The following is a 21,673-nucleotide window of genomic DNA, read 5'->3' as shown; positions in this document are numbered from 1 at the left end:
GAGTCTGACGTTCACTGCAGCAGAAAAATTCTGAAGAGGGTACGTGCAGATGTCACTTTTATACCCAACATCGGTTTATGGCCCTGGTAAGGGACGTCACACGTACCCTCCTGAAACAAAGACTTTGGTATACTGGACCTCCCTACTGTTATGAATACTACAACATGAGAATAGAAGGACATGTACTGTTACAGCGATTTGCCGCATTTTTACATTTCCTCATAAATTTGTGGCTGAGAAACAAATAGTGTGAATCCTAGCTTACATGTTCTTCTTGTGTGCCAAACAGGTTTGGTTTCACTTGCTTAGTTTATATAATTGGGTGAGTTACAACTGAAAGAGTCTGGTACTGGTTTAATACACCTCAGCCTCTCATCAGATAAAACAGTGTCAGTTAATTATATATTTTATGTTTAACATTATTATTTCCTTTTCCTGTCTTTCATTCATTCTGCGATTTGCTAGGTTAATAGCAGCAGGGACACTATCCTAGGCAGCACTGAGAAGGAGTAAGGTAGGAAACTAATTCTGTGTAGGATGTCGGTCTTCTGGGCCCACTGTAATAAGGAAGTACCCGATATATATTTTTTTAGAAATGGAGGATCAGACTACCAACAAGAAGAAATGGCAGACAAATGAATCTTGATAGAGGAATAAGAAAGGCCAAATGACTAACTCACACAAGCAATCAAGAACCAGAAGTAGCTGGGACAGAAGAGGATCCTGGTTCTTGGGCTGACACCAACTAGAAAATCTATTCAACTTCCACATGTATGATGTTCTAGTAGAATTTTTTTCACCTCCTTTAGTATCTGCTGCATGTCCTCAGAAAAACAGTGCCTAAAAGGTATCAAAATGCTATCATCCAAGCAGCGAGTTGAAGAGTTTTCAGGTTTGAGTGTATTAAACCTCCCCCGTTTTGTGTAAGGAAATCCAGTCTATGGGAAAGCCTGTGGTAATCGCCCATGGACAGACTGAATAGAAGGGGAAAACCGCAGCTGTCTGGGCAAAAAGGGAGTCACCACCACAATATTTGGACAATCCTTCTGGATCTTAAGAAGAATCCTTAGTATCAGTGGAAAGGGTGGAAAAGAATAAAGATATATTCACATCCATGAAAATGAGAAGGCATCTGCCTTCCAAACCTGTTTACAAGAAAGCTTGGAGCAGAATTTCTTTAGCTGTCTGTTCTAAGAGGCAAACAGAACTATTAGAGGTATTCCCACAGTTGGTTTAATTTCTGGAAGACTCCAGGATGAAATTTCCATTTGTGGGGATCTGTCCTGGTCCTGCTCAGCTTGTCTACCACAAAGTTTTACTCTGACAGAATGCAAGAAACCTGCAGAGTGAAACTGTATTGAAGTGCTGAATCCCAGGCTACCACTGCAGATCTACATCAAGGGTATGGTCTGGAACCCTCTTTTCTGCTTATGTACCACATTTTTGTGGTGGTGTTTGTGATCTCTTGAAAAGATCCTGGGGACTGCAGATCTGCAGTTGCATGCATTTATACTGCCAATATCTCCTTGAGGTTCATGCATTTTGCTCTATCATTTTTATTCCAAAGACCCTGCACTTTACCCCAAAGACCCCAAGCAAAGTCTGGGGCATATGTTGTTACAGACTACAGTGAAGCTGGAATGAAGAATGGGAGGCATGGATTTAGTTAAAATTGGACTCTTCATTAAAGAAGTGCCCTTTTCACAAATCTCAAAACTGGAATTTGAGAAAGTCAGGAAGTGCTGATGCTGGGATAATAAAGATTTAAGGTAACATTGAATCTTTCTCAAGTAGAGCCTGGCTAGAGGAATCATAAGCATCACAGATGTTATAAATGCTAATATACTGAGATATTCCCTTGCTAAAGTCCTTGACTGCATGGTAAAACTTGGGAATAGATTGACATATAAATTAATTCCTTCCTGTGGGAGGAAAGCTCTTTGAAGGGATGTATTCAGAAGGCACTCCAGGAATACATTTATGTGGGATTGATTTAAAACAAGATGTTTACATTTTCTTCTGGAAACCTAGTCTGAGAAGGAGATGTCTTACCAAACAGAGATTCATGACATTTTTAAAAAGACTGCAAAAATGAGAGAGTCTTTAAACAAGAAAATGAGAATACTTTGCATACTGCAAAAGGCTATCTTTGGAGACAGACACGTTGTAAACAACCTTGGAACAGTAGATAATCCAAAAGGTATTCCAAGGAAATGAAAGTGCAATCCAGACATATAAAAACTTAAATAAAATGTCTAAAATATGTGGACATTAGCATGTAATGATAAGCATGTTAAATCTACTTACTAAAAAGCTAAAAGTGGGTATGAGCAGTAACACAATATGTAGGTGAAGCATTTTGAAATTTCACAAACTAGTTGAGAAAGCAAAGATCTAGAAATGATCTCCATGAAGCTTCTTACTTTCTTTCATAACAGAAACTTTCTTGAATAAAACCCTTTTCTTGCAAGACAAAAAGGAACAAGTTCCACTACCCCTTGGGCCAGCAGATGCTGAATGACAGGGGAACAAAGAAGTCAGATCTGATGGATAGGAACAAATCCACTGAAAAACGGTAGGGAATCGCACTGTCATCTGCACACTTTTAGGGCAACTTTCAGAAGAACCTATTTGTTTGAGTTTATTTCTTTCCAAAGAGGAGAAATGGAGAATCAGATTTTTGGGGAAGGGTTGCCAACGTGGCAGCACAGAATTTTGAAATTAGTCATTCCATCTTACCGAATTGCCCATGTTTCTGAGTCTGCCCCCTTCTTTTTGAGCCTCCTTGCTAGTAAAAGGATCCTGAATTAAAGATGAAACCTCTAACAAACTTGGAGAAGGAAGGCTGAAAATCCGAGTCACTCCTTGCATCAGTTCTTCCTTCTCCTCACATTTTCAGGACCTCAGCAGCAGATGGTCCAACTAAATTGGCACATACAAAAGCCATTCTAGCCCATGGGCATTGATAAGGAAAACTGGCATGAATGGCTAGGCTTAAAAAAGCTCTAGAGCCATTACGGTACCCTATTAATCTCCTATGATCCTATAAATTCTACAGTCATGGGGAGAATTAAAAATTCCAGTGTATGCATCTTCAGTCAAACTTTGAGAATACAACCATGCAAAGAGAGACCCTTTGGTTGCTGTTCTAAAGGAGGCATCATCTGAGAAACAAGGACACTTCAAAGAATATTTGGTTACTTGAGAAACAGAAGCAATAACAGAATATGAAAAAGTGGCAGTTATGTTCCTCATATTCTCAAAAATGCAAGCAAAAGCTTTTAACACGATAACTTGACAATTAAGAATCCAGAAAATAAGAATATCAGAATAATGCACAGTTGTATAAGTTACATTTACCATAACAGTTGACATTCGAATTCCACACTGCTGTAAAAGTAGCCTTTTGTCTGTATGGATTGTAATCTGCTTAAGATACAACTGACCAGCTTCATGTTTAATGCTCTGCTTCTTTTCACTAGGAAAATCCATAGAAGCAGCCTGACTAGTGTCAGAGACATCTCCCTGGGAAACAGGCATTTTAGTTTGTCCAGGTAGAGCCTTTCTTTCGAGACCGACACTTCAGCAGCCACAGAGGATGTGTTTAACACCCCACCCATGAAGGCAAAGGGACTACACCAGAAGAAACCAAGGAATGAGATAAGTGGTCTGAGGAACTCAAAAGCCACTTCAGGGCCATCCATCTGTGGCTGAGTCAAGGCAACAGCCTGCTTAAACAGGCAAAGGCTGACTGCTAATTTTCTTTTCCTTGTGTCTGTAGGAAGGAAGAGCAGAGTATCTGTTAAGCTGTTCTTTGATTAAACAGAAAAAAACCTGAAACACATTTAATGATGTCAGTATACTTGCCGTAGTCCCTAAAACTCAAACACATTTTTCTAAAGTACCACTGCTTGATACAAATCAACAAATGTGGAAGGTTTTAACTTGAAGGGAACTTATCTGCTCAGGAGTGGAACCACATTATCTAACCATTAGTCTACCCGTGGTAGTGGTGTTGCGGTAGCGTTGTCACCTCACAGCAAGACGTTGTCCCATTCGATTCTCAGCTAGAGCGTCTTCTGTGTGGAGGCATGCATGAATGAGCGTGCCTTCATTGAAGGTTGTGTGCCAGGGCTGGTAACTCAGCACATAAAAATCCACTACCAAACATTAGTGGACCAGAGTTCCGCTGTGGCGACCCCTAACCGGGATAAGCCGAAAGACGCAACAGTCTTCAAAAGTTCTGAAGGGCTTGGCGCACACAGACTATTAATTTTCTTCTGTAAGCTCGAGCTATCAATGGTCTGGATGCATGGAATGTTCCTTTGAACTTTAGGAAAGATGGACAGCTGGCATATCCTGTGCAGGATATAACTCATACAGTTTAGGCTAATGCAGCAAGATCTGACGAGTATCTGCAGTGTTAAAATATCTGGTAGAATCTCTTTTTTTTATTTTAAAAGGTTAATTTCCTAAGTACATAGTTGCATATGTTATCAGCAGATTCATAATGCAAAAAATATCCTTCATCTGGTATCACACACACACATCTTTAAAGCTCATGAGGGCTAATTAATTTAACTTAATTCTATAAAATACATGAAATTTCCTTGCTGTAACTGTCACTACCCTCCATCCATTTAGTTCTTTTGCTTACCAGTTGGAAGTCATTAGAAGGACTTACCCCCCTTTACCAAATCAGTATATATACTGTATGAAGATAATATAGAAAGAACATTTGGCTTGGGTTGAAGGGGTCTTTAAATAAGACGCAGGAGCCCTATAGAAGCAAAAAAGGGAAAAATCAAACCTGCAAAATGTCACAAAAGGAAACAGATTTCCTTTTGCACTCTTTACACTACACCCCACCATGACACTAGCCTCTAATTGGTATGAGCAGTGCAGTATTATGGAAAGTGTTTTTAAAGTAAGGTGTATGGTTATAGCATAGCTCTCAACCTTCCATCACCAAAATGAAAAACACTAGCCTTCATAATGTGGAACAAATGGGCAAAATGTGGAACATATACTAATGGCTTACCAACAATTTCAACCAGAAAGTTCACAGGATGCTTAAAATATACTGGTTTTACTTATAAAAAGATCTTCTAATGAATGAATGTGATTTATTTCTATTTACCATGAATACCAGTTAAAAAAAATTCTTATCACTGAATGTGTGACAGACTCTTTCAATGTGGAACTTCGAAGAACATGAGCTTTTTAAGACTGGAAATGAGCTATGTTCCTCATAATGAGGTATACTTGAGAGGTATGATGCTTAAGGTTATGGTTAGGGGCAGGGTTAACACGCATTACTAAGGCAGTGCAGGTGTGCTTACTCTAACTCTGCCCCTAACCCTACACTATACAAGACAGGCTCAGACACACACACACACACACACACACACACACACACACACACACACACACACACACACACTAAAAACTAGCTCCATCCATTTACCCTAGCCCACATACAATGGAATGCAAACACACACTAATGCTATGTCCTTCCCTAACTCTTTCCCTAGCTCAAAAACATTTGTGCATACACTTACATGCACAGTGTAAATCTATGCCCTTACCCAACCCTTACCAACATACACTTGTGCACATACACACAGACACTAAAGCTATACACTTACCTAATCCTTACCCAAACCCTAATCTATAAACATGTGCACAGACAATTCCATACCCATCCAAACTCCATTTACTTTTCTGGTAAAATGAACGTTTAGAATTCCGAATGTTCAACAATTACAATGTTTACTAACTTGTACCACCTCTTACAGTTGTCAAACAAAAGTACATTTGATAAACTACACAGAGAACCCCACTGATACACAGATATACATACACACACACACACACACACACACATATATCTGCATATATATATATATATATATATATATATATATATATATATATATATATATATATGTGTGTGTGTGTGTGTGTGCGCGTGTGTGTGTGTGCGCACGCGTATACACACACACATATATATATATATATATATATATAGTTATCTTCTTAGAAATGACACTCACAAAATAGTTGCAGGACAGGAATAAATACATTTTGGTTACTACTGCTAACCTCATCTTTCGTACTACTTTATCTGCTTAATATTCATTTAAATAGATGCTTTAAGTTGATATAGGTAACAATCACATCCAGACACCACAAAGATGGAGGAAGAAGACATCTATCATGGTAATGGGTTCAAAGGTGAATTCTAAAAAACAATCTCAAAAACAAGTGTAGGAAAATTATATGTAAAAGTAACCTGTCAGACAAGAAAAATACAATGCTACCTATAAAACTGTATGCGTGATAAGCTAATTGAGTGCACAAGTACTGAACAATGCAACATGTTTTAAAGCCAGCTTTATACATGGAGACACTAATAACAGCATCAGCATTAAAAGCACATCAAATTTATCTAACTGCAATGAGATATACATAATTAATGCCTTCATTTGCGAATTGCAACATATAAAAGTACTTAACTAAAATTCAAACTGTATGAAAGGTGCAATACATCTGTTTCCACTTCATAGACATAAAAGTGATAAAAACATTAATAATTTAAAACAGACCTCAGATTAAATAGACTACCTGTTCAGCAGCAAGCACTTCCATTTCAGTTAAAGGTGCAGCCATCACTGCAGCAACTGCATATTAAATATTCTGGGTGGAACTCTTTAAATAAATAAATATCTCTAAAGCCAAAATAAATTTCCTTTTAGAGTACAAAAACTGTAAAACTGCATAATCAAAGTGTGATGTTCACTGTGTTTGAAGTAGAAAGCCACATTCTGCCCAAGCTGCACAAAGATGTAATTACCAGTCTCTTTCATGTGGCTCCCTGTATGGTAGACCTAGCTGTTCAAAAATATCCTTTTCAGAAGAGGTGGGAATTGGCACCCCTGGATTGATCTTAATGCTTCTTTTCCTTATGACGTTCTTATTCAGGGAGTGTTCTGACAAACTCATCCTCTTTGTTTTTGCAAATGCACGCATAGAACGATTAAAGTGGGCTGAGCCAGTGAAGTACATTAGGGCACAGGCAAACTCATTGAAGGGCACCACTATGATGTCAAGTCTACGATGTCTTCTTCCAGGTTCTGTAAGTCGACAAACTCCTAGATACTTCTTTTGATTGCCACTGTCTTCTTGACTGACCAAATCATCTGTCAGAAAGCCTTAAGAATGAAAAAAAAAAAAAAAAACAGAAAAGACTAAGGAAAACAAATAATAATAATAATTATAAAAAAAATCATACTCAGCAAATTCATGAATCAGAGATCCCCATGCATACACATTTATATGCAGGAGTCTCAAACAAAACATGTATTTTGGTATATGTGAAAACGCAGAAATCCAATAACCCAGTCTGCCATTACTATAAGTTAATTATATGCAATACCTAGAAAAAATACCATAAATTCAGAGTAAGCTGGTGCATGATCATGGTTCCATATAGTCACTGTACTAGAGTTAAGTTACAGAGTCTCTGTTAAAATCTTAGATTTTCAACTTATGACTCTGGAGTTGTGGCAGCTGAGATGGGCATACATAATAGCACAGCAGCAGTCAATGAAAAGTGAAGAAATGGAATCCAAACTTTCAACTGTATGGAGATAGGGTAGGGATATTAAAAATGCACCTGCTGACTTGAAAATGAAAGTAAAGCTGTGCAACTATACCTACCATAACAAAAGATGGTTGTATAATAAGATAACTGCTGCCAGTATTCAAAATTTGATTGGGTCTTAGATGGCAAGGGATATCAGTTCTCCAACCTGAACTTTTATTGCATCTACATGTCCCTACGGGTTTCAGGATAAAGCCTTAGCCATGGCCATTAGATATAACCAGGCTGTAAAAGGCAGTGAATGCACTATGTATGCTATTAATTATCTTCCTGAAGTCGCAGAATGCAGTAAATACAGACAGTGTACTAACAAATAATTGGGAAACTAAAGAAGCCAGGAATGCCTTAACCTGATCTATGTAAAGGAACATAAACAATAAAACACGTGGTGTGATTATAACACAGCTATTATGTACACCCATCTACAAAACCAAAGGGATAATAAACCAAAACAGCATGACTTAACTTTATAATATAATCAAATATTGTAGCAACCCAAAACATCTGAAATCATGCAGAAAGAAATGCTATAACATATGCAAGAAAAGAGGAGCGGGCTATTAAGGAAGGAGTTTGTCTTGCAGCAAGTATCCTATTCAAGCATCCACTACTATGGTAACTTTACTCATGCTATTAAGGGATTTTATCTTAGGGATCAATCATCTACTGTTTTGGTGAGAAACTGAACTATGTTCATTAGATGGACTATTGCTGCAGGAATTCATTATATCACACAATATCATTTTCAGAGAATGAATGGCTGTATGTGTAAATGGTGGTATAACAAATATTTTATACAATTTTTTGGAGAAAGACATACCTGTAGCTGCTAACAAACTGGGCTATATCCTAATGTCTCCTGTCAGTCTTGTATTTCTCATAAAAGAAAACAATATAACTATTAGAAAGGACTTCATCAGAGAGTGAACAGCCCTACTTTTCTTTTATAAAGAAAAAAATGACCAATCAAACTGCTTCAGTGGTTTAGTGATTTCAGTGTAGTATTAGACTTGAGTGCAAATTTCTAAAGTATGTAAGATTCCTTCACTTATGTTCTCCTGTTTAAGAAAGAATTATGGCAGTTGGATACACTGGTCCAAATAAACAGTGGCCACCTTATCAAAAAGGAGAACACGTTCATAGAGAAAGTCTCTCCTTGTGGTAAATTATACAGTGTTTTTTTAAATATCAAGGTCTGCAGTTCAGAAATCCTTCTGACTGAAGTAACTATTACTAACATATTTTTCCAATGAAGATATCTGTGGTCTGCTGAACTGATGGACTCGGTAGAGGTACAAAGTTCACGTCCCAGTCCAGAAAGTACAGCCGTGTACGTAAGCTTATCATAACATTATTTGTTTGAAAAGATCACTGTTCCAGTAGCCTAGGCTATATAGAACATCCTTGCCAGGGACCAGACAAATGGGCCAGCCTCCAAAGCTTTAGGGCAGTGGTGTACTACGTCTGGCCCGGGGGCCAAATCCAGCCCTCCATGTAATGCTATTCGGCTCCCAGACAGCAACCAAAAAAATTAAAAAAAAAAGTGAAAAAATACTATGCCTTACTCCAGCCAAACTTTCCAGCATGTGCTTACTTATCTAATTGCCTGCAGTTCCGCACATCTCTAATTTTAGCCGAGGAAGTAACTATTCTTTCTTGTTTATAACTTATAGTCTGTAAAGAGTGGTAACTTTCTGTAAGAGTTTGTAATAAGTCATGGCTGCAAGCCAAAATAATGTTAAATGCAAAGCTAATGTAGAAAACAGGCAATTTCATGACTGCTATCTTAAGTAAAAATGCCAGTCACCTGTACCTATTGTTAACGTGTAATGACTTACTATGTTTTGAGGTGGCCTGCAGATCCATTAAGAATTTGTGTAGTGGCCTTCCCCACAAAAAGGTTGTGCACCACTGCTTTAGGGAACCTTCCATGCATACTAGCCACTGCACAGCTTGTGGAAAGTATGAAGAAACAGTGGTTGAGTACCAAAATCTCAGAGCTTTCTTGATCCAAAACAGGGAGGCTAGAGTCCTGACAGGTACAGATGTGCTAGGAAAAAGCCCTAACCCTGTCACTTTACTCATTAACAGCAATCCAAAAGAATAAAATACAAACGAAAACTTTTAAAAGACGTTGACACTGACACTAGGACTCAAACACATAGCACACAAATTTATTGTAGTACAAAAGACACACGGATACAAAGTGGTTAAGTGCTTTTCGTGTCTAAAATAGCAGACTTCTTCAGACCATCAGCAAAAACCACAATCTCAATTTAAATATATACCACATGGTTGTTTAAAAGTTTATTATACCATGATCCCCCCAAAACGTGCACGCTGATTGGCCAGCGTGCCCGTTGTAAATCAAGTTATACTAATGGAAAAAGGTCCGGTCGCCCGGACTTTTTTCCATTAGTATAACTCGTTTTTTTAAAACACTGTCTTGCTATGTTAAACGGGTTTAACATAGTGAGACAGCTTTAAAATAAGCAACGGAGATCTCCGTTGCTTATTTTAAAGCTGTCTCGCTATGTTAAACCCATTTAACATAGCGAGACAGTGTTTTAAAAAACGGAGAAAGCAAGATCTCCGTTGCTTTTTAGTGTCTCGCTATGTTAAATGAGTTTAACATAGCGAGACAGTTAAAATAAGCAACGGAGATGTCCGTTGCTTATTTTAAAACTGTCTCGCTATGTTAAACTCATTTAACATAGCGAGACATAAAAGCAACGGAGATCTTGCTTTCTCCGTTGCTTTTGCTCAACTCTGATGTACCGCGCAGGCGCAGTACATCAGAACTGCCGGATGCCAGACATCTGCGGAAGGGCAGTAAACAGGCATTATACTATGCCATTATTTAAGAAAAGTAATAGTTTCTTTTCTTAAATAATGTCATGATAATAGCAATAACCACTTCTGGTGTGGGTAATGCTAAATTTACCCACGGTTGGCTTTTGGTCCTCGGGCTCCCGGGACCAAACCACGCCAACCATGGGTAAATTTAGCATTACCCACACCCAGGCGTGGGTTATTGCTATATTAACCAATGGTATTTGATTTGTCATTAAGTGACATCAGCAAAGGGACATAAACACATAAAATAAGTTAAATAATGTAAAAATAAAAATGCATTTATACATTCATCAATTAATTCATTAATAAATAGATGTATATATAATATGTATATAAGTAACAAATATACTAAGTGGTTGTCATCTCTCTAAAAATGATTTCTCCTACTTCTTGCTTTTAAAAAATGATACTAACCAATATGAATAAATTTATATGTATGTGTAAGTTGTATATCACTTTCATAGCTAACATTAGTTCTCGAAGAAGGTGAATAGACTTAACATTACATTTTTCACAAATAGCGGTTGTGTACACTTACCATAAATGTAGATGTTCGAGTGTATTCACTGTTGCAGTCATTACATTTGGGTAATCTGCTGGCAGGTTGCCCTCAGTCGGCCTGATTAATAAAGTCTTGGGTCCTGCGTCGGTTGCTGTCCCTTCTTCCATGATGTCAGGTCGTCAGGGGTATAAAACATGCAGCCGACGCCATTACATCAGTTTTTGAGGAGCAAAATATATATATATATGTATATAATTTAAAACACAAAAATATACCTCCAAACAAAAGCAAATACACCAAAAGGGCTTTTAAGCATAGTAAAAGAAAAGAGAGGTATAGTGAGAGAAAAACAGGGGGCTGGAGGGTGGGTAACAAGGACTGCAACAGTGAATACAGTCAAACATCTACATTTATGGTAAGTGTACACAACTGTACTATGTTCTTCGTGTTTCACTGTTGCAGTCATTACATTTGGGTAGAATCCCAAAGCTATGGTTGGGAGGATGGATTTATACAGCATTAGGAGCAGCTATAAGGCCCTGCAGGACAGCAGTGACAAAGCCAGCTCTGGATTTAGATAAGAGAGGTAAAAGGTAATGTCTGGTGAATGTATGAACTGAGCTCCAGGTAGCAGCTTCTAGAATGTCTCTGGTAGGAACCCCTCTGAGAAAGGCTGCAGAAGTAGATGCAGCCCTGGTGGAATGAGATCTGATCCCCTTGGGGATAGGTTTACCATGGTGCATATAGCAGAAACGAATACAATGGCTTTTCAATTTGGAAATAGTCTGCTTTGAAATAGTCTTTCCCTCTGCCCCTGCAGCAAATGCCACCAATAGTTGTTCAGATTTTCTTAAGTAGAATCTAAGTTGTCTGTGTACATCCAATGAATGCAGAATCCGCTCACCCTTGTTCTGCGGATTGGGAAAGAAAGTTGGCAGATGAATGGTCTTGATTAAGAGCCACACTGGATACCACCTTAGGCATAAAATATGGATTGGTCCTGAGAGCCACCCTGTCTGGGTGAAAAATAATGAAAGGCTCCACTGCCATAAGAGCCTGTAATTCTGAAATCCTTCTAGCTGAAGTGACTGCTAAAAGGAAAGCTGTTTTCCAAGAGAGAAATTTTAGGGCCGCAATAGCAGCTGGCTCAAAAGAAGGGAGGGTGAGTTTTTCCAAAACAAAATTGAGGTCCCATGCAGGAGTTGGTGCTCTCCTGGGAGGTCTTAATTTTTTGGCCCCTCTGAGATACTGCTTTCGCAGAGGATGAGAGAAGAGGGGAGGTTCTGTGTTGTAATGAGCTGAAATGGCAGAGGCATGGATTTTTATGGAAGAAAAAGATACGCCATTGTGAAGCATCTCAGTTAAGTATTGCATAATCTGAGGAATATTGGGCATTGCTGTGCTTATTCCTTGAGATTGTTTCCAGGCACAGAATCTTTTCCATTTGTCAGCATAAGATTTTCTAGCACTAGGCCTTCTAGCCTCCAAAATGACATCCATCACAGGTTTGTTGAGAGATGCCAAGGGTGAAATTAGTTGATTAGCCACGCTGCAAGATTCAAAGTTTGGATCTGAGTGTGCAGAATTTGGTAGTTCTGCTGAGACAGTAGGTAAGGTGTCTGAGGCAGGTGACATGGAGGAAGGTGTGACACATTGTGCAGGAGTGGATACCAGTGTTGGCAAGGCCAGTCTGGAGCAATCAGAATCATTTTTGGTTTGTCCTGTCTGACTTTTAGTAGGACTTTGGAGAGCAGAGGCACAGGGGGAAAAGCATAGACTTGTGCAGAATTTGTCCAATTGATAGTTCTGGGGTGAAGCAAAAAGATCTATGTCTGGGCTCCCCCATTTGCATGTCAACATCTTGAAAACTTGCGGTTCCAGTTTCCATTCGTGTGGGTCCATAAGATTTCTGCTTAGTTCATCTGCCAGCATATTTAGCTTTCCTGGCAGGAATTGAGCTTGTAGTTGTATTTGATAGGTCAAGGCCATGTTCCACAATGCCATGGCTAGTCTGCAAAGGGGGTAGGAATGTGTATCCCCCTGCTTGTTTATGTACCACATAACTGTGGTGTTGTCTGTCTTTATCATTAGTTGTCCTGAATGAAAGGAAGTCCTTGAAGGCTATCAGTGCATTCTGTACAGCTAGCATCTCTTTCTGATTAATATGAAGGTGCATTTGATTTGGGCTCCATTTGCCCTGAATGCACTTTCCTGCCAGATGAGCCCCCCAAGCATAGTCTGATGCGTCTGTAGTTAGGGTTTGGGTGGCAGGGGGTGGAGTGAATGACAGTCCCTTGTTTTGGTGGCAGGCCTCTGCCCACCATAGGAACTTTAGTTGCAGGCAAGGTATAATAGGAATCATTGTTTCCAGGCTGTGACAATGTTGACTCCATAAACTTTTTAAGTACCACTGAAGTTTCCTCATATGCAGTCTTGCATATGGAATTAGAAGAATGCAGAGGGCCATGAACCCCAAGGCTTGCAGAATTTGTCTTGCAGACAGCAGGGTTTTTGTGCCCACCTGTTTGAAGTAAGTCACCAACTGAATTTGCTTTTCTGACATAAGGTAAGTCATCTGGGCAGTTGTATTCAAGCTTGCACCCAGGAATGTAATTTTTTGAGGGGGTATCAGTTGTGATTTATTTTCGTTTATGGTGTACCCTAGACAAGTTAGAACCCTTTTTTACAAATGCCAGATGCTTTAGAAGAATGTCCTTGTTTTCTGCCTGAATTAGACAATCATCCAGGTATGGAAATATTTGAATATTTCTTTGCCTGCAAAATGCAATTACTGGTGCCAGGCACTTTGTGAAGACCCTGGGCGCCAAAGGGCAGTGCAGAGAACTGGTAATGCAAATAGCCTGCTTTGACGCGGAGGTGTCTTCTGCAAGATTCCCTGACTGGGATATGAGGGTAAGCCTCTTTTAAGTCTAGAGTTACCAACCAGGCATCTTTGCCTAGCATAGGTAGTAACTGTTGAAAAGACAGCATCTTGAATTCTGGAATGTCCAGAAATGTGTTTAGAGTGGATAAGTCCAGAATTGGACACCATGATTTGTCTTTTCTGGGTACCAGTAAAAGTCTTGAATAGAAACCTTATGAGGTATTTGCTTCCCACAAGTAATGCAATTATTAACTTTTACTGACATCGGTAAGGAGCAAGAAAAAGTTTCCCCAATGGGGTACTTAGCTTTTAGTTGAAGACTTTGGTTCTGAAACTTGAAAAGGAAAATTTCAGGGGTTGGCCGACCGGCACTTGCGAACTGCTTCTGCTTCGGGCACCGCACGGCAAGAAAGACTGATGTAATGGCATCGGCTGCATGTTTTACACCCCTGACGACCTGACGTCATGGAAGAAGGGACAGCAACTTACGCAGGACCCAAGACTTTGTTAATCAGGCCGACTGAGGGCAACCTGCCAGCAGATTACCCAAATCTAATGACTGCAACAGTGAAACACGAAGAACATCAGCTAGCTGTTTAAAACAGATAAATAAATAACAAATGAATAAAGAATAAAGTAAATAAAATATAGTATACTATAATACTATAATATAATACAATATAATAAAATAGCGGCAGTGAACAAAAAGATTTTTAAGGGCTTTTTTAACAAATTAAATTCTTCAATTTTAAAATGCAGGCAATAGAGATAACTTTGTTTAACCCTTAAAAAGCTTTTTGTTCACTGCCCCTATTGTATTATACTATATTATATATACTATATTTTATTTACTTTATTCTTTATTCATTTGCTATTTATTTATCTGTTTTAAACAGCTGTTTGTGAAAAATGTAATGTTAAGTCTATTCACCTTCTTCAAGAACAGTTAGTTATGTACTCACCATAACGATCGATGTATGTGGTCCATCTCGTCTATATTCTTTACTCACGGGTTCGGAGCCGACTCGGCCAACTATTTCTCTAGCACGAAGTCTCTAATTGGCTGGGCTAACCTGGTATCCCAAGATGCACCTCGCCCTAGCCCCAGATCTTGTTTGCAACCATACCAATCATAACCCATACACAACCAACACTGGAAGGAATTCCAGCCAAAGGAAGAAAAAAACCACTGACCTTGAAGGTTCACAGAGTCAATATTCCTCCAAATCCTCTAGGAAGGGGGCAGGTGGGAGGGTATGTAAGAATGTAGGCAAGATGGACCACATACATCGATCGTTATGGTGAGTACATAACTAAAAAGAAGTTATGTACTCACCATAACATTCCATCTGAGTAGATACTTCATTTGTCTGCAACCTGTGGGTGTCGGATCCGACCTCGGATCCGATCCGGCAGCTTTCCAAGCTCCAAGATCCGAGCTCCTAGCTCCTCCCCCTACCCATAATCCCCTACTACCAACCATATTACCTCAGATCATTTTTTTTGCCTCACCAACTCGAGACAGAAACCAACTCCGAATGATCAGAAAAATTCCCGAGGTTCGGGGGATGGCAGGGGGGGGGTCGGTTGCAGACAAATGAATTATCTACTCAGATGGAACGTTATGGTGAGTACATAACTTCTTTATCTGAAGTAGTTACTTCATTTGATCTGCAACCTGTGGGACAGAGTCCCCAGCTAACCTACAAGAACCTGGGTGGTCCTTACGGAAGGATATTCCGAAGCACAGCGGAGACAAAAGAAGCCCTACTCCTGGAAATCATATCCAGTTTGTAATGAGAAATGAACGTATGAGATGAGGACCAGGTAGCTGCTGAACAAATATAGTCTACTGGAACCCTAGACCAAAAGGCTGTTGAGGTAGCTACAGATCTTGTGGAATGAGCACGGACGCCAACTGGAGCTGGCTTCCCAGATGAAGTGTATCCCAGCATAATGCACTGACAGATCCAATTTGCTACAGTCACTTTAGCAATTGCCTTGCCCATGGCTGACTTTGCATAAGAAACAAACAACTGGTCCGACTTGCGAAACTCTCTAGTCCTGTGCAAGTAAAAATGCAGTTGTCTGTGTACATCCAATTTTTGCAATGTGTATTCGCCTTTGTTGTGAAAATTTGGGAAAAATACAGGAAGATTTATTGATTGATTATTATTTGATTCTGTAGCCACCTTAGGCAAGAAAGACGGATTAGTCCTGAGGGACACTCTATCTTTGTGAAAGATATGGTACGGAGGTTTGATACACAGAGCTTGTAATTCTGAAACCCTCTTGGCTGAAGTAATAGCCACCAAGAAAGCTGTTTTCCAAGATAAGAACTTCAACGGAACCGAGGCCGCAGGCTCGAAAGGTGGTCTTGTTAAGGCTTGTAAGACCAGAGTGAGATCCCACGGGGGAACCACAGTCTTGACAGGTGGTTTCAAAAGAAAAACGCCTCTTAAGAAGGTTTTGCACAACTTTGTAGATGCTAAGGAGCCTATGCTGTCCCCCACGTGAAAATGGGAGATGGCTGCCAACTGCACCTTGACTGTGGAGGCACTTGTTCCCTGTTTAAAAAGCAGGGAAAGGAAGTCCAGAATAGTCGGAATAGAGACAGTAAATGGGTCCAATTCTTTGTCTTTGGTCCAGATGGAAAAACGTTTCCATTTACTGTTGTAAAGTTTTCTGGTAGATGGTTTATGAGCCGCCACCAGAATGGCCTTAACGTGAGATGAGATACCGGGAGTCCTAGCCATTAATGGAACTGGATCAACCAAGCAGCAAGTTTGGGATTGACCAGGTTTGGAGTATGGCATCTCGATGGGTGCGAGATTAGGTCTGGACTGGGATCCAGAATCCATGGGGGAGCCACACTGTGAGACCGCAGAAAGGGGAACCAGATCTGTCGAGGCCGGAATGGGGCTATGAGGATAACTCTGCTCCCCAACCAAAAGGCTTTCTGGATGAATTTCATCATAAGTGGGAGGGGGGGATAAGCATAAAGGAGTCCGGGAGGCCAAGCATGGACTAGAGGGTCTCTGGGGGTCTCCCCTCTGGGGGGAACTATCGCGAAGTACTCGCTGCATTTTGTGTTTAAAGGAGAAGCGAAAAGGTCGCAGCGAGGCTGACCCCATTTGTGGAAGATATGCTTCACAACAGACGGATTCAGAGACCACTCGTATGGAGTGAGGAACACTCGACTTAGCTTGTCCGCTAATATGTTGGACCGTCCCGGAATGTGCATTGCTATCAGAAAACGGTTGGTGGAAATCGCCCATTCCCACACTCTCATAGCTTCTCAATACAGGGGATAAGATCTGGTCCCTCCTTGTTTGTTTATATACCAGACTACTGACATGTTGTCCGTCTGGATTGCAATAGTTTCTAGGGGAAGAAGGACGTGGAGAGCTTGCAACGCCAAAAGCACTGCCCTCATCTCTAGGACGTTGATATGCAATGCGGTCTCTAGGGAAGTCCACGTGTCTTGAACGGATCTGCCTGAACAATGCCCCCCCCCCACCCGAGGCAAGAAGCGTCCATGGTCAACGTGGCTTCGACCAGGGGAATCACAAAGGGCCTCCCTTCTCTGAGTTCCTGTGACTGTAACCACCACAGAAGGGAGTCCCTGCACACCCTGCTCAGGGGTATTGGCATGCATAATGGGTGGATCGACAGGGACCATTGGACTTGAAGGGTCCATTGTAATATGCGCATTCACAGACGGGCATGAAGAGAGAGACCGATCGCTGCTGACATAGACCCCAGTGCCCTCAGGACAAACTCCGCCGGAGGAGCAGGGCTCCGAAGAAGGGCTAACACCTGAAACGACAAGCTGTTCAGCCTGACTGACGTTAGAACAACTCTGGAGATTCGTGTATCTAACCTGGCCCCTATGAATTCTAGGGCTTGAGCGGGGCACAGGCAGGATTTCTGCTCGTTCACTGAGATGCATAGGTTGTGGGCCAGAGACAGAGCATAATCTCTCGCCACACAGAGATGATGCCTGTTGGTTGTGGTGAGGAGCCAGTCATCTAGGTAAGGGAAGACCTGAATGCCCTGGAGTCTCAGGTGGGCTGCAACCACTGCCATGACCTTGGTGAACACTCTGGGGGCTGAGGTGAGGCCGAATGGAAGAACCCTGAATTGATAATGACTGGCTCCGAGCCGGAAGCGGAGGAACCTCCTGGATCGTCTGTCCATTAATATGTGGTAATACGCATCCTTGAGGTCTAACGAGCACATCCAGTCATTCTCCCGCAGAAGGGGGAGAATTGATTGGAGAGTGACCATCCGGAACTTTTCCTTGGGTATGAACAGGTTCAGGGCGGAAAGGTCTAAGATGGGTCTGAGGTCCCCCATTTTCTTTGGCACCAAAAAGAACCTGGAGTAATAACCCAATCCGGACTGATCTGGGGGGACGGGCTGGATGGCTCTTTTTCTTAGCAGCCTTGAAATCTCCAAAGCCGCTGCCTCCCTCTGATCGGGTGGGACATTGGGGAGACGTCTGGGTTTGGGGGGAAGGTTTATGAATGGAATGGAGTAACCTCTGGATATGATCCGGAGCACCCATTGATCTGTTGTAAGGGACTCCCAGTTTGACAGGTGCTCCGACAACCGCCCCCTGACTGCTTCCAGAGAGGGACAGTCGGGCAAGCCCTCAGGGCTGTTGCGCGGGTCTGTCCAAGAAAGGTTCTCTAGACCCGAAATTCCGCGCCCCCCCTCTGCCGCTGGGCCGGCATCCACCTTGTCCTCCTCTGCCTCTAGAGGACGAGTGGTCAGCAGCAGGATGGGACTGCTGAGACTTACGGAACCACAACTTCTTTTGTCCCCTCTGATTCCTGGAGAAGGATCTTTGGGGATTAGAGAAGCGGACTCCAACGGCAGACAGCGTCTTCCTGTCCTTTTCGCTTTGGACCAGCGTGTCGCAAACAGTTTTGGCAAACAAGGCAGAACTGTCAAAAGGGGCGTTCGTGAAGGACGCCTTGAAGAGATCTGTGGAAGTCGCACAGACGGAGCCAGGAGAGACGTCGCAAGACGACCCCGGCTCCGCTAGCTCTAGCGGCTCCCTCCGTTGCAAGGGAGAGAAGCCGCATAGATGTATTGGAGATGGATTTTAGAGTGGCCATTCGAGTCTTAAAAACCTTTTTGTTTGGGACCAACATGGACTCCGGGGGGGCTGCAGCGTATTCTTTAATCAAGTCTCGCTGTAGCCTAATCGTATGTGCCATATAGTTCAGCGCCCTTATGGAAAAGGTCGCTGAAGCAAACATCCGCTTCCCAATCCGGTCAAGCTCTCGAGATTCCTTATCCGGCAGGTGAACCGAAGAAATCTCCTGCATAAGTTCTTTCTTGGTGGCCGCCGCCACCAACATAGCATCAATGGGGGTTCCTTTGGCCCAAGACGGTCTATCTGTGGGTGGGCTGAGGACTTTATCGGGGTGCCTAGGCATTGGCTCCACGGTGTCGGGCTCCTTCCAAGCCCTGGTGGTAATTAAGTCCACCAGGGGGTCGGCCGGAGGGGATACCCATGAGGTAGATGGGCCTGCCTTAAAGGCCTCCAGGAACACGGACTCATCAAGGGAGGGCTTTTGGGCTGACCACCCCCCTCTGATACGCAACATTTTCATGATGTCTCCAAATGAGACATCTTCAGGGGGTGACCTTGGGGAACCCTCCGTATCATCTAAGTCTGTGTCTGTGGTAACGGACTCGGGGGAGTCCAGGTGCCTCCTTTTGCACCGATGTTTCCGAGGGACCTCCTCGGTGGGACTGTGGGAAAAGGGCTCATCCACAGGTTGTTGTTCCTCCATGGGAACTAGCTGGAGGGGTTGGGCAGGCTGTCCCGATGGACGGATGATGGAAGACAGACCCTCATACAGTGGGGGTACGGGTGGATCCGAAGCCCGGGTCGGGGATCTGGAGGACCTCGACAGTACCCTCTCCACTACCTCAAAAGCCAAAGGAGAGTCACTCTCGCCAGCCTCTGAGAGCAATCTCCTCGGATCCAAGGAAGGGATCGAGGTCAGAGCCGATGCAGTCGGCGCAGAGGCAGAGGTGTGCTCCGACGCCAACAGCGCCGAAGACACAGCAACTCCCTCGGATCCGACGCTCAGCCCTTGGCCCCGAGAGCTCGGGTCCGACAAGCTCGAAGGTATAGTCGGCGTCAAAGGGACCACAGCTATCGGCGCCGACAATTCCCCAGGTCCAAAAGGGCCTGGATCCGATGACTCCGAGACCCGAAAACGAGTCGGAGAAAGAGTGATTGGGGCAAATATGGGGGCTGCACTCCCCCCCCCCCAGAGGGGGGGGAGGAGGCAAGAGCATCCCCATCTGCATTTGGGTCTGTAAGAACAGACGCATCATCCAATCTATATCCGCTTCAGAGATGCTTCGGGTCGACCTGGATGAAGTAGTAGAGGCGGGCCGGGAGGGCCGCCTCGAAAATCTCGAGGGAGACCTATCCTCCTCCTCCGGCGAAAAACAGGGCGAACGGTGCCGAGAGGAGGGGGATCCGGAGACCCTCGAGGGAGACTTAAGCAGTTTCGCTGGCGGAGCCGAAGGATGAGATTCGGCCCGCCTTTTGTGGGACTTATGTCCTTCCTTATCCTTGTGCCTCTTCTCTCTAAGGGAAGAGGCACTAGTTTCCCCAGAGCTCAAACCCGATGAGGGAGGTTGATTCCCGGCTAGAGCTAAGGGGGTAGACGGTGCCGAAGCTGCTGAAGCAGCTGGAGCCCGAACGGGAGAGGAAGAAGAAGCTGACTCCTGGGGGAGCTTTCCCACCAGGATCAGCTTGTTCTTCCTATCCGGAAGTGCCTGGGGGTTAAAGGCCATGCAGTTCTGGCAGGCCTCTGACAAATGGGTTGCCCCCAGGCACAAAACGCACTGAGTGTGGCCATCAGCTGGAGAAAGCTTGCGGCCACACTCAGTACATTTAGAAAAAACGGCTTTAGGCCCTTCAGACATCATTCACACACACACCCAAACACTAGGAGGGGGAGGGGAGTGAAGATAAGCTAGTAATTAATTTAACAGAAAAGGGACCAAAAACTAGCACAAGAAGCAGAAAAAGGGACTAATACACACAACGACAACTTTGATTGAAAAAAGTTGGTTTAAAACCAGCAATGATCTCACCCAGCCAGGAGCTCTTCACAGGGAATCTTCTTCAGATGCATCAAAAAACGATCTGAGGTAATGTGGATGGTAGTAGGGGATTATGGGTAGGGGGGAGGAGCTAGGAGCTCGGATCTTGTAGCTTGGAAAGCTGCCGGATCGGATCCAAGGTCAGATCCGACACCCACAGGTTGCAGATCAAATGAAGTAACTACTTCATATCTGATGTTATGTGGTCCTATCTCGCCTACATTCTTTACTCACGGGACAGCGTCCCCAGCACCTCTATCATGGGAGGCTCATAGAAAGATACTCCTGAGAACCGTGGAAGCAAAGGAAGCCCAGCCCCTAGAAGCCACGTCCAGCTTGTAATGAGTAATAAAGGTGTGAGGAGAGGCCCAGGTGGCCACAGCACAAATATCATCCAATGAAAGCCTGGCATGGTAAGCTATTGATGTAGACATTGCCCTGGTAGAGTGAGATTTGATGGGAAAAGGTAAATTTCTGCCTGCTGACGAGTAGATGAAGGAAATACAATCTTTGATCCATTTAGAAATTATGCACTTGGAGAAAGGACAACCTGCTCTGTTCTCTGAGAAGGACACAAACAGCTGATCAGACTTCCTAACATGCTTAGCCCTGTGTAAATAGA

The 21,673-nt window shown here is 42.7% G+C and overlaps 1 protein-coding gene across 5 annotated transcripts in view; it reads right to left on the bottom strand.

The window, feature by feature from the left end:
• Positions 1-6,380: 6,380 nt before the first annotated feature.
• The window catches only part of POLL (DNA polymerase lambda), an 884,755-nt gene continuing 869,462 nt past the window's right edge, over positions 6,381-21,673 (bottom strand). For all 5 annotated transcript variants that reach the window (XM_044056348.1, XM_044056347.1, XM_044056349.1 and 2 more), the window contains one exon: positions 6,381-7,214. In XM_044056348.1, the coding sequence (XP_043912283.1) occupies positions 6,853-7,214 (362 nt within the window). In that variant the 3' untranslated portion in view covers positions 6,381-6,852. The remainder of the gene's footprint in view (positions 7,215-21,673) is intronic.

The sequence above is a fragment of the Protopterus annectens genome, chromosome 14.part0 (genome assembly GCF_019279795.1).
Source record: "Protopterus annectens isolate FY-2018-M chromosome 14.part0, PAN1.0, whole genome shotgun sequence".
NCBI classification, from domain to species: Eukaryota; Metazoa; Chordata; order Ceratodontiformes; family Protopteridae; genus Protopterus; species Protopterus annectens.
This window is presented reverse-complemented; position numbering and strand designations above follow the sequence as displayed.